General features: G+C 33.2%; 1 protein-coding gene across 1 annotated transcript in view; it reads right to left on the reverse strand.

Annotated features, from left to right (window-relative positions):
- Positions 1-13153, reverse strand: part of LOC136829342 (Ca(2+)/calmodulin-responsive adenylate cyclase-like) — a 272221-nt gene that overhangs the window by 86789 nt on the left and 172279 nt on the right. Inside the window, 2 exon segments of the mRNA XM_067087752.1 lie at positions 2199-2374; positions 4994-5182. Of these exon segments, the coding sequence (XP_066943853.1) occupies positions 2199-2374; positions 4994-5182 (365 nt within the window).

Below are 13153 nucleotides of genomic sequence, written 5' to 3' on the forward strand. Positions count from 1 at the left end.
GAAAAATGTATATATAAAGATATGCCAATAAAAAGCACACATGAAAAATACACGAGAAGAACAGCCATGTTTTATAGTAAAATATAAAAATTTATGAAGTAAACTTACAATCTATCAGCAAAAAACTTGATCATCAAGAGAATGGTTAAAAAATTGAATAAAAATGCATACAAAGTACAGGAAGGGCAAAACCACAACTCTAAAGCTAAAAAATTTCAAATAAAATTTAAGATGCAAAACTGGTGGATTACGACTATTTAAAGTTCAGTACATTAATGTTGACTTCATTCAGGTAAATATGAAGAAGTACATCCAAAGTAAACAGGCAAAGCAATATATAATACAAAGCAAACATGGGCACAGATAAAAGTAACTGCAGGAACAATGAAAAATGTGTTCTTAGCCAGCAGATATGTATATTCTACTTTACAAAAGGTACCCAAACTGATAGATAACCCTAAAACTCTTGAAAAGTTTAAAATTAAAGACTCTTAGAGGATTTAAATTAATCAATTATATTTTACAATAGCTCATTTCAACATTGGTTAGTTGACCTATTACCCCATATGTTTCATTTTATATCCACACAATATATGAAGAAATATACAATACAGCATAGTACTCTTGGTACAATGGAACATAATATACTGTATAGGCAGTCCCCATTTATCGGTGGCCTCGGTTATCAGTGATTGGGTTTTACAGCGCTTGTCTAGCGATGACGATAACTGGTTTTCAGCACCAAATGCTGATCCCAACTTAACAGCAGCACCAATCCCTGGTTATCGGCCCCGATATCCGGTTATTGGTGCCGATAAGTGTTGTTATCGCCGTTTTCCAGTTTTCGGCGATTTTCAGTTATCGTCACGCCATCAGGAACAGAACCCCCACCAACAGCCGGGGACTGTCTGTATATCTCAGTGACAAAAATGCAATTTTTATCTGAATAAGTCTTGGAAGTTTACTATGTGCCCTAAAGGCTAAAGTTCACTTTTTTCATAGGCCTATCCTAACCTAAAATAAGATGTGATTAATATAATTGTATACCTCAGTCAATATGGTGTATTGTATATTTACCCAATGTTTCAAGCATGGAGACATATATATATATGAAACAGCCCAGGCTCAAATGGCTTACATGTTGTGGACAGTGTGAGGATTTCATAAATTTGCATAGGTCATACACAAAAAAATAGGTCATACACAAAAAAAATAATCATATTTCTGTAACATATCTTCCCAGACCGCATGAAATCTTGCTGACCTATCTTGAAGATTCATACACCACTGAAAATACTACTTTCAGTGTGAGCTCCAGTAAAGTTTCATTAAGTCATTCCTATGAAGACTTCATAAGAATCTTAACGATGAGGAAGAGAACAGAATTAAGAGATTTGAGTGACCCAACAGGAATGATTTTTTTTTTTTTTTTTTTACATACTGAATGATCCTCACCGACTACACTGAACCCCATTATGCCTATGCAAGTTCAAAACTTGTGAGAGGCCACATGACTAAATTTGCTGCGAAGAACTTACTCCACCACACAGCTGAATGCAGTAATTCAAACCTTATTACTGTGACAATACTGTTCATTTATATTTTGAACCTTTGAAACAGTTTTATTCTGTATACACATTTTATCATGCTATTTTGTCATTTTTAATATTTTTGGTGGTTTGGTATTTTTCTAATGGTTTTCTGTATTTTTATGGCTGATAATGCTGGAACTACATACATACAACTGTAAACTAAAAAATGTAGCTTTAAATTATATTATACTGTACATTACCATATACTCTTTCATGACTAGTCCCTCAACTATCCCCTTTTCCCATAATTTTCTGGACCTCCTATACGATTCCATCCTTTTAATTCCACAACTATGGCTCTTCTGTCTAACAGTTCCTAATCTTTTCCCTCTGCATGTTCAAACCATCACAGTCTTACAATAATCATACTTATCATAAGCTCCCATTCACTCAATTAATTATTTATCCTCTCATTCCCTGACTGAACTATCTGTGGTCTCATTCACAGGTTTAACTATTTAATCTCTCATTGACTGAAGTTAAATATTTAAGCTTGCATTCACTGATTTTAACTGGCTAAAATCTCAACCCTCTGCATCATTTTTGCAGTTTTTTTTTCTCTGCAATTAAAACCAATGTCAATAGTCCCTAAAGCATATATCTTACCTGGCTGCCAGGAGAACTATAAGCATAACAGATATTGTCACAAATGCTGCCAGAAACAAGAAGAGGAAGAGCAGTGTACGTGGTAACACCAATGCCTGCACCGATGCCACAAACAACAGTAAAAACAAGGAACAAAGCAAGGAGTTCCCAAATCCCATGTCCACTTCTTCGTGATACTGAAAAGATAAGAACAATCATAATGAATATGCCGAAAACCCTCCCAAAAAAATGTAAAATGCAAATCTCTAAGTATAAGTATTAGATGTATATATGGTGTCCCAGCCATAATTTCTCCTCTTTTATCACTTCAACCAAGGAAAATTTTTGACAAAAGTCACCTTAATTAATACATATCTTCAATGTGAAGCTCTTAATGAATGCTTTACATTGTGTACAAACTAACACTTCTCATTACAGTATACTAATTATTTCTACTTAACAGGTAATTTCAAAAAGCAATTTAACATTCAATAGAAAGAGGAGTCCAGTTGTTCAAAGAAACAGTACATTGCTCCACATGACTGATGTTAAAGAAACTTGCCGCCAATAATTTCCTAGAATGCTATTACCAGAAAGGACATACAGCAAGGATAAGCACCTTAATAAGTTTCAGTCAAATAGTGCTACGGGAAAAAAAAATCTAGGTAATAAGAATGAATCCCCTATGCAATCTGACACCCACAATTCCATACGCTGAAAGGCAGTAAGGTTACACTTGTGACCTGTCACCATCAAACTTTCTTTCTTTCTTTACATCTTCAGCTGAGAACCCTTATGGACAGAGTCAACAGATGCTCCTTGATATGACCAACCTACTGTTTGATCTACCCAAAGGCTCACCAAAAATTATGTCTTGAAAGACTCTGACCAACTGAGGATCAGCAATACAGGACATATTCCAAGGAGAGAGATTATTTCTTCAAGTTGGAACCCTCCTTATGTCTGTACGATGGGAGGACACCTGATTTAGGATCAAGTACTACAGAGATGTCCCAGAGATAACTATCCTGTTGACTGGAGCTAAATAATTCCCAAGGTTTATGAGATTTAAAAAGAAGGTTTTGATACTCTTACCACCTCCAATGGATGTCTAATTCTGCCAGTATAGATCTTGGCCGTAAAACATCATACTCTACTCTGAGCCAAATACACTATCTTTGGCTCTGCGGCTGATATTGGTGTGAGCTTGTCTCATGACCTTAATGGGTATCCTCTCCAGTGATTATGCTAAATCTTTGGAGATTACAGTCTGGTAATACAGTATACAAATATCAGAAAGTCCTGAGATATAAAAAACATTAAGTTTTGAAATTCTAATGATTCTCTGAAGCTGTTTCTGTACTGATTATACATGTCATCAACTACCTACCTTACTGGTTCATTATTTTAATTTCACTTACTGCCACTGATCTTGTATGATGCTAGTTTTGCTACCATTTCACACCCCTTACATTTCATCAGTTTAGTCTAAGAATGAAAGAATTTGGCAAGGTTTAAAGATAATGTGCAAGTCATTTTTGATGGAAAATTTAATGTAATTATTCCCCCATTTATGAGCACACTAATATCTTTGTTGTAACAAAATCTTATGCAGCACTGTCTACATGATAAACAGGTATATATTTCATGGAACATTTTGTGTACAGTACAACAATCCATATGAAAACTATAAATCACTAACAAGATTGAATGGTCTCTCAAGTGTCAAATGATTATACATCATAAATAAATTATCAGTGTGTTTGAAGATAATGTGAACTCAACAGCATACCTGTGATATAAAGATGGTATATTTTCACGGGGAAAAATTACGGCCTTAGGGAAACCAATTACTTTATAAATCATGCCTATGCACCGAGAGTGAGTAGAACTCTTTCCACTGTAAATATTCGTTAAATTTAAATGGAATAATTAAAATTGCATCTTGAAGGAAGTATATTGCAAACTAACTATTATGTCATGGCCTTTCCTACTGCATGATAACATATTTTTTATGAATATTACTGACACCGCATTTTCTATGCACACTAATTTTCTTGATTTACATATTTATTTCTGTGAATACAGAAAATGTAAAGGATTCAATTCAGTTTGATACAGTATTTTAATTTTTGAAGAACATAAGTAATCTGTTGTGACTGTGTTACTGCTGTTGGCATCATCCCTGTTCATTTCAGATAATAACTTCAAAGGACTATTCACAAAGACATTTTCATCTATTCTCCCAAAAGTTGAAATTATGTAAAAACTTTTATTTTGTAATTTTTTTCTCTCATCCAAAGACTATCACATACCAATGACTATCATATAATTCCTTGGGTGTGTGTCTTTGTATTCATAATTTCACAGCACATGCATGCTGACGTACAGTTTAATTTTCAAACTTCCATTTAAATATAAAGAATGATTCACTGTTCAAGTGCCAAGATAGTAAAAGTAAATTAATAATAATGGTATGATCAATGTTGGACAATGAAGTTGATTAGAAATCATCTATAAATAATTAGGCAAGACAAATGATCAAAGTAAAGTAAAAATAAGTAGCTTGTTTTACTGATGGAATGCAACAAACAGAATCCAACAGCAGCTTGTCAGTGTCATGCTGGTCTGAGCAAACCAAATCAAACCTCTAACTACACATCCAAAGATCTGAAATAATATTCTAATTCCTGTGTGGATTCTGCACATTCAGTAACAATATAAACATTGTTATTTAAATAATTCTAAAAACGGAAATATAGCAAAGCTAACACTAATGTTTTTCCACTAAAGAAGTAGAATTACAGGAAACTTACGTTTTTCTCTTTTTCTCCATCTCTAAAACATAATGTTGAGAGTGATACATGAGTGGATTTCTCCCTGTCTACAGATCTAGCTTCTATTGCTTGAGCGAGGTATTTGTTAACCCGATTTGAAGGTGTATGAGGAAGAGAAGAAAGTCTTTTCTTGAATGGCCGTTTAAACTTCTCAGACAGAAGACTAGACTGTGAATATAAAAAATTACAATTAATTACCACTGTTAATATCAGTCTGAACAAAAAGACATTTAAAATATCAAATATAATGCAAACAATAACAATATTAAAACAATATGCAAATAAAATTAAAGTTACAGTAGGAAAATGGAAAAACATACCATCAGCAATAATAGCGTCTAAAATATGTTACATTAATCAATGTGTTGTAATTGTCACTACTGTATCAACACAAGGTAAAACTATACTATCATATTAAAATATGAAGTCACACTTTCTTTTCTCTACTCTTCAAGAATCTCTTCAAACATTACTTCCCCAGCATTTCAAGTTGAATAGTTTTACTGAACACTGTAAATAAGACTAACATATTACCAAATCCCATTTATTACTAATAAAAAAAAATCTCTTGACTGAGTAAGTCATTAAAGTTATGGCAGATAAGACTACATGTAAGACTTTTAATCAATTGTACTTCCACTTTCAATTCATACAATGCATTTCCTTTACAATATAAAAAAAATACCATCCTGGTATAAGTAAACAAGAATAGTTAATGAAAAATTAGATAATGTATAATAGTCTCCCTCCACAATAAACAAATGCATAAATACATGAGAATTTGTACTTTACATTAAATTATAGTAACCAACAGACATTATCAATGGCCCGTAAGGGAACTTTTTCTTATTAGTTCTTTAATGAAAGCAGTTCAGAAATGATTTTCAAATAAAATTTTCATAAGATGTGATATGGCACAAAATAAAACAAAATTATCAAAGCCAACATATTGTAGCAGTTCATCATTAAGCCACAGTCCGAAGCTTCTTTACATAGCTTAAAATTCAATGATTTTCCTTGAATGAAAATATACTTATTATGTCACAATTCAAGCACAATAAAAACATATACAGTATATTATGAAAGGTAGCATCTAAAAGAAGGGCTAAAAACATAAGAGATACAATACTTGATTAAAGTATTCATGACACTAACCAAAATACAAATCACTGTATTTTGTTTAGTTCACGATAAATACAATTCATAATGTCTAGTTTGTATGTTTATTTGGTCATCTTCAAAGGTATGAATGTACATTTCAAAACATTTTTTTTTTAATAAAGGGTATGGTTAATCTCAAAATTTCAGGCAGAAATAAATGAAAAGTGGCACTAGTAAAGTGAATACCCAAACCTTGGTCCTCTACTTACCAGCAAATTGTCCAGAGCATTAAACAAACTGATTAACTCTTCCAAGGTTTTTCCCAACAGAGACACTTCTAGAAGCCAACAGTTTTTCACTGAATGGCCTGCCTGTATTTTACCTTTCACAAACTATTAAAATATCATCAAAATCAGTTTTGGTGAAAATATACATTTTGAAGAGAATTAAGAAATGTGAGCTTAAAAAGCCGAGCAATAGGGCACTTCCAGCCAAATACAAGACTTATTTCTGAGAAATGGCATCAGAAGGACAGAAGAATCATTAGAATGATGTTAAGGTTTCTATTATATGTTAATTTCTTCATTAGTTCCTCTTTCAACTGATACTTTTCTAGAAAATTCTACAAACAATTTCTCATTTCCTTGAGGTGTTGGAATATGGAATTCATCACATCAAAAGTCACCACACATCCTAGTAATTTTGACTCCTCTGGGAAATGGTTACTCACATTTGGCCTATGGATATTTGATGAATCACCCCATTTGATCCAATCCCTATATGTACAGAATAAAAAGTAACACACACAGTTAAACATTTTATGTGTTAATTTCCAAAATAACTTCACCAGAGACATAAGTTAAGATGACTAAGGTTCTGTGGTTAACTGCTGAATTGGAGATATTATTTTTTTATTATATGGTTCGGTATGCATAACAGTAATTTCAAGGAAGGACATTATAATTAATATTACTATTGTTAAGCAGTTTAACCAGACCAGTGAACTAATTTATTTAGCTCGCACAGGGCTGGCCCATAAGACTTGTCTTTATTGAAAATAAATTTATTGAAAATAAAGTTTAAATTTTACTCATTAATTTACAGCTTTTTAAAAATTTTATAATTTGGTTACTGTAATTCAAAATGCTGGAGATTGGAAAAATTTCTAAAGCTGATTTCTTTCAAAACTTAACATTTTTTTGTTAGTTATACATACTTGGAAAATTAACACATTCCAAAATATGTACAACTAACAAAAAAATGTTAAGTTTTGAGAGAAATCAGTTTTAGACATTTTTTCAATCTCCAGCATTTTCAATTACAGTAACCAAATTGTATAATTTTTAAAAAGCTGTAAATTAATGAGTAAAATCTACTCTTTTATTTTCAATAATGACAAGTCTTATGGGCCCACCCTGTGCGAGCTAAATAAATTAGCTCACTGGTCTGGTTAAACTGCTTAATAATAGTAATGTTGATTATAATGTCCTTCCTTGAAATTACACTTATGCATAATGAACCATATAAACAAAAAATAATATCTCCAATTCAGCAGTTAACCACAGAACCTTAGTCATCTTAACTTATGTCTCTGGTGAAGTTATTATCGGACATAAGTTTACATTTAATATCTCTTTTGAATGATGTTGCATCTCTTGTATTGTGTGTTCTCAAAACATAGACCACTCAAGCCATTGGATTTTGCTAACTAATTTTTAGTTTCAATTGTCAATCACACTAAATTTTCATGCATGTCTTTACTGGTTCCTGATATTTTCAGGCATCATAGTACTGTGATAATATACAGTTTAACACACGATATCTACAAATAAATTCACTCACTGAATCAAAATGCTGTTGTCATATGTTCTGCACCACAATTTTGACATCCAGAAGAAAATTGTAAAAATTGGCAATTTAAAAAACTCAAAACAACTTTAGTTTTCCATAGACAATTTTCTTATCTTTACAGCTTAAACAGCAATCAGTATTTACACACTACAATGGCATTTGTCTTATCTGGTTATAAATTCTCTCTTTCTGTGAATGTCTGTGATCACACCTTTGCACGAATTTAAAACAACTGGACGACAGCACATCAGTAAAAATAAGCAGCATGACTATAAAACTTCAGTGACTACCTAATAATAATTATGAATGCATCCATACAAATTTCCAACTACTGTGCTGTATTTATTTGCCGTATGACAAACATCTCATTCAACAGATCATCATCAAGTTGGTAACTGGTTTCCGTAACCATACTGTCTAATCTGGTATTTTCTTTTATAAGACTAATATACTATGGTTTTCAAAAATTGTTCCTGATCTCTGGAATATCTTTGTACTTGTACAAAGAGCCACAAGTCAATTTTATTCATCATTACATCAATCATATATGCAAAAATATAAAGAACTTCCCAAAGTTAATTATATAAGTTAAGGGTATAAAGATGGTAATTAGTTGATCTTTTAGCTAACGACAATTAATGGCCCTACTGGGAATGTGTCAAAATTTTTATCAGTCAAAGCCCAATAGTTGTATTGTTATTACTAAAAAGTTCAACCAGACTGCAACGGTTAACAGTCTCAACTCTCAAAAGAGCTGCCCCAAAATGGGTTTGTCCTTAATAAAGTACATATATTAGGTCTTTTTTAACAAATCACAAATATAATGACTGGATAAACTGAGAAATCTTGTTAGATAACAAGATTTCTTTTATCCATGAAAGCCCACTAGTTTTCATTACTGTTAGAAAGTTTAACCAGACTGCAGGGGTTAACAGTCTCAACTCTCCTCTAAGGGAACTGTCTTCCAATAATATAGATTAAAATAAAATGTTTAAAGCAATTCTCTGAGATGCCTTAGTAAATGAAAGTTTGGAACAATTGCTTCCTCACTGACAAACAGCATCACTAGGTAAAAACACAATTTTCTCCTAAGTTTCCAATAAATCAAGAGCAGTATACAGTGCATTTAAAATATTATGTAAAGGCCAGGCAAAGGATTAACTCCCCACAAATTCATCTCGATAATGTGAATGCAAAGAATAAAACTTTCTAGGCTTCAGTTCATGAGGGAAACCTTTCCTTACAAGGGGGGTTTTGAAAGTCTAAATGCTGGGCAAAGTATTTCCAATTTGAAAGATCATGCTTTACAATTCCGTAAGTTTCAACGATAAGAGAATTTGCTGCCTAATCCCTATAGATGCAGTACTCAAAAAAGTTTTGATCTATAAGCTTAACAGCAAATTAGAATAATCTCTCCTCTCATAAGAGGATAAATAGATCTAAAATGGGAACAGTATAGACACGTGTGTGGAGAGAATTTCCCCTAATGAAAACAATGACTAATAATGGGCCACTTCATTTAGTAAAATCTTTCAAATGCATTATGTAAAAATTCTCCACACAGCTGTCACTGACAACCCATCACAGGGATCACTTGACAACCTCTTGTCATGACGTTTCAAATGTCTGAATTTGTGATGAAACACACTCTAGATCTCAGTATATTTGAAAAAATTATGCATGGCTGTAAACATTCCTGTTAGGGAGCAGAAGTTGGACCAAGATCAACCTCTAATGAGATTTTATTTGCTTTCATCAAAAAGGAGGGGAAACACACTAAAACAGAAATATTGATGCAAATGTCCATTTTCTTGGGCTGTAGAATCTAATAATTGTTATGTATCATCAACAAACATCAAACGAGCAGTAATTCACATTTCTCGAGTCTCATAGGACTTGCCCAAAGGATTTGATCTTGAGAAATGAAAATGAAACTAGGTAAATTTAAAGAAGTCAGACAGCTAAAAGAGATGAGACAAAAACAGATGAAAAGTAAGAATTAGATACAGCAAAGCTAAGCTGAAGGTGCACTGTGGAAAATGTTTACCACTATCTACCATGTACCATGCTGTAGGCAACAACTCTTAAGGTGGCAGGATCTGAGGCATAAAAAGTACATAAACTTCCGACTTATGCTTAAAAGATAGCTCAGACCTGGTGTTTTTTTCAGACTATCTTGAAATAAAAGCAACTTGTTCATCATCATAAAGAGTTCCAATATCTTTGCATGTGAGGAGTCTCTCCACTTTGACTTACTCAAATGGTGGTCGAAAGGATTCTATACGAATAGTACTTATATTCTGAATAAGCTACAAAAGTTATAGTTAGAAAGTGAAAAGAAGGTAATCACTGGCAGGCACCGTGGCCACCCATCTGAAAGTCTGTATTGGCTCTTACTGACTCTTTGAGCTGCTCCCAACACTCAGGCCATATACTGCTGACGTCGACAAAATTTAACAGATTTACCTTATTGGCTAAGTGTCCCATGGTTACAGTTTTCCTCCAATCACTCAGAAGATCTGAAAGTTCCTCTCACACATATTTCACTGCCTTCCCTGGTACTTTTCCATTACCGCACAACATATCTGACAGCACTCAAGACCCACTTAAAAAAAAAAAAAGCCTCAAAATATTTACATAGGTCTTATATGTGAAACTGAGGTATCTGGTATGCTAATGTTTACTCAGACACTACAGACTACCAGTATTTATACCTAGCCAAACTCCATAATACTGTAATATTAAATGTATTTATTGAAATATCATTATTATTACTACTAGCCACGTTCTACTACTGTTAATCAGCTCAGTGGTCTGGTAAAACTAAGATATACTTATTTTTTTGTACAGTAAAATCTCTCATAAACAGCACTTTGGGGCCAAAGGGGTGCAGTGTTGAAATCATTGTATCAGTGCAGCAGACTATATACATACACACACACACACAGAAAAAGCACTCACTATGCACAGCACTTATTGTGTCTGCTTGCCTCTCTCTCTCTCTCTCTCTCCTTCTCTCAAAAATCTTTTTCATAAAGAATCTGGCATTTGCCCATAAGTACATAGTTTACCTTCATGTGATTCTTATGTGTATATATGCACATACTGAAGAATATTTTTTATGTAACACTAAATTACTGTATTAACTGTTACACTGTATGGCATTAAATAAATGCCAATAAAAATACTGTACCTGAGATAGTGGAGGGAGCCGAACCAGTAACTGCTTAATTTACTTAACACAATGAACACATATGTATACACATGCACACTAGGCTTACACATCAACTTTACACAACAAAAAGCACAACGCAGTATACAACTATATTGAATTAAACTTACTGAAAAATCTTATCCTAATACACAAACTTTTAAATAACTTATATTTAACCTACAATTCAATTTTGGTTTTCATTTTGTTTGCAAACTTAAGCACTTATAAACCCATTGTAACTGCCAGTTAGCTATCAGAGTTGGAAGACAATGGAGTGTTATAAAATGTTTTCTCTCTACTGATGCTGCTTTGTTTTCTCTTGTAAATTACAGTGAAATTTTTCCTGATGCCTTAAATGGGGCTTTGTCCTAGTTTTTATTTTTCTACCATATTGCAATTATATATTTTTTTAAAACAAAAATTTGTTCTTAATATTCCTTTATGAAACTGAGGGATGTGTCTTTTATGTCCAGGGGGGGTCCTACATGCCAACAAATACAGTATCTTGGAGAGATAAACAGTCACCAATTAGTAAACCTGCATCTAAAATATTTGCAGTTTTATTTGGATGTTCAGTATTAGGTTCTTTCTTTAACTTTCTTTCCTTAAATCTTCAGCTGAAAACCCGTACAGACAGAACCAAAAGACTATAAACCCAGGAAGGCTCCAAAGGGAAATCACCCTGCAGAGAGAGACAAGTTTTAAGAAAAGGTGATGAATAAATAATTCAGGATACAGCAGCAGAAAGCAGAAATTAATTTGCTCCTCGCTTAAACATTTGAAGATCAGAAGACTCCACAACTGTGCTAGGTAAAGAACTTCACATTTTAGTTGTAGTCAAAACAAAAATCCTAGAAAATTGACAAGTAGTAAACATGTTACCAGAAAATGACACAGCTTTTGCTGCAGCAGCCTGCCCTGTGTTGCAAGCAAAAACAGCTAGGTCAGGTAAAGAAGAGTGCTGAAGTAAGTTTGTTGTTGTAGAAAGTTTTATCCAACAAAAATGTAAATTTTAATAAATTTTATGCAACAAGCATGATGAATTGTGCCACAAATCAGCATTAAGTGTTGGCAAAATAATCTTTACTCTATCCAAGAGTTTTAGATGAGAGTCAGCACCCAAGACCACACTGGAGAAAAGTGCTCCAAACAAAGTAGAAGAATGAAGTCAAAATGCTGCATCACAAAACATTCACAAACATTTCACAAAGATACCAACTTTTTGAAAAACAGAGGAAGCAATATTATGTAAATGCTTCTAAAATGTCTTTCTTTTCAAGCATTAATGCCTAGAAGTAAAAAAATTCACTGACATTTAAAACTGAACCATATAATTGCAAACCAGGGTGTAAAGGCAAAAAGTGCTCTTGATTGACCAAGTATCATGCTTTGAGTTTCACAAGGGTTAAGCGTCATGCCAAAAGTCTACTCCATTCACGAATATGTGCTAGATCTCTATTTGAGGATTCTGCAAACAAAGACCTGAGGCACAGAATAAGAACTATAGCTAGAAGAGTAGCATCCTTGGCGTATGCAATCACTTCATTTTCCAGGCCTTGCCACAAGTCACTAGTATAGATAATAAATAGAAAAAATTCAAGAACACTACATTGAGGAACATCAGAAGTGTCATAACTAAAGCTACTACACTGGCCATCAACACAGATCCTTTGGGCCCTGCCAATTACAAATTCATTTAAAATATTAATAAAAGATTCACCAATTCCACATAATCTTAGCTTGCAGATAAGTGCTTCACGATTCAAACAGTCTAGACTTCATTTAAATCTAAACTGACGATGCGGGTCTCTGCACTTTCATCAAGAGCACTCTGCAAGAGTGTAGATAATGAAAAGAACACATCAGAAGTACCAAGCTCTTATGAAAACCAAACTGTAATGCTGGTAGCAAGTTATTATCTTCAACAAACTTACAAGATGCTTAGAAAGCAGCTTTTCAAAACCTTATACAAA

The sequence above is a fragment of the Macrobrachium rosenbergii genome, chromosome 44, assembly GCF_040412425.1.
Source record: "Macrobrachium rosenbergii isolate ZJJX-2024 chromosome 44, ASM4041242v1, whole genome shotgun sequence".
Classification (NCBI taxonomy): domain Eukaryota; kingdom Metazoa; phylum Arthropoda; class Malacostraca; order Decapoda; family Palaemonidae; genus Macrobrachium; species Macrobrachium rosenbergii.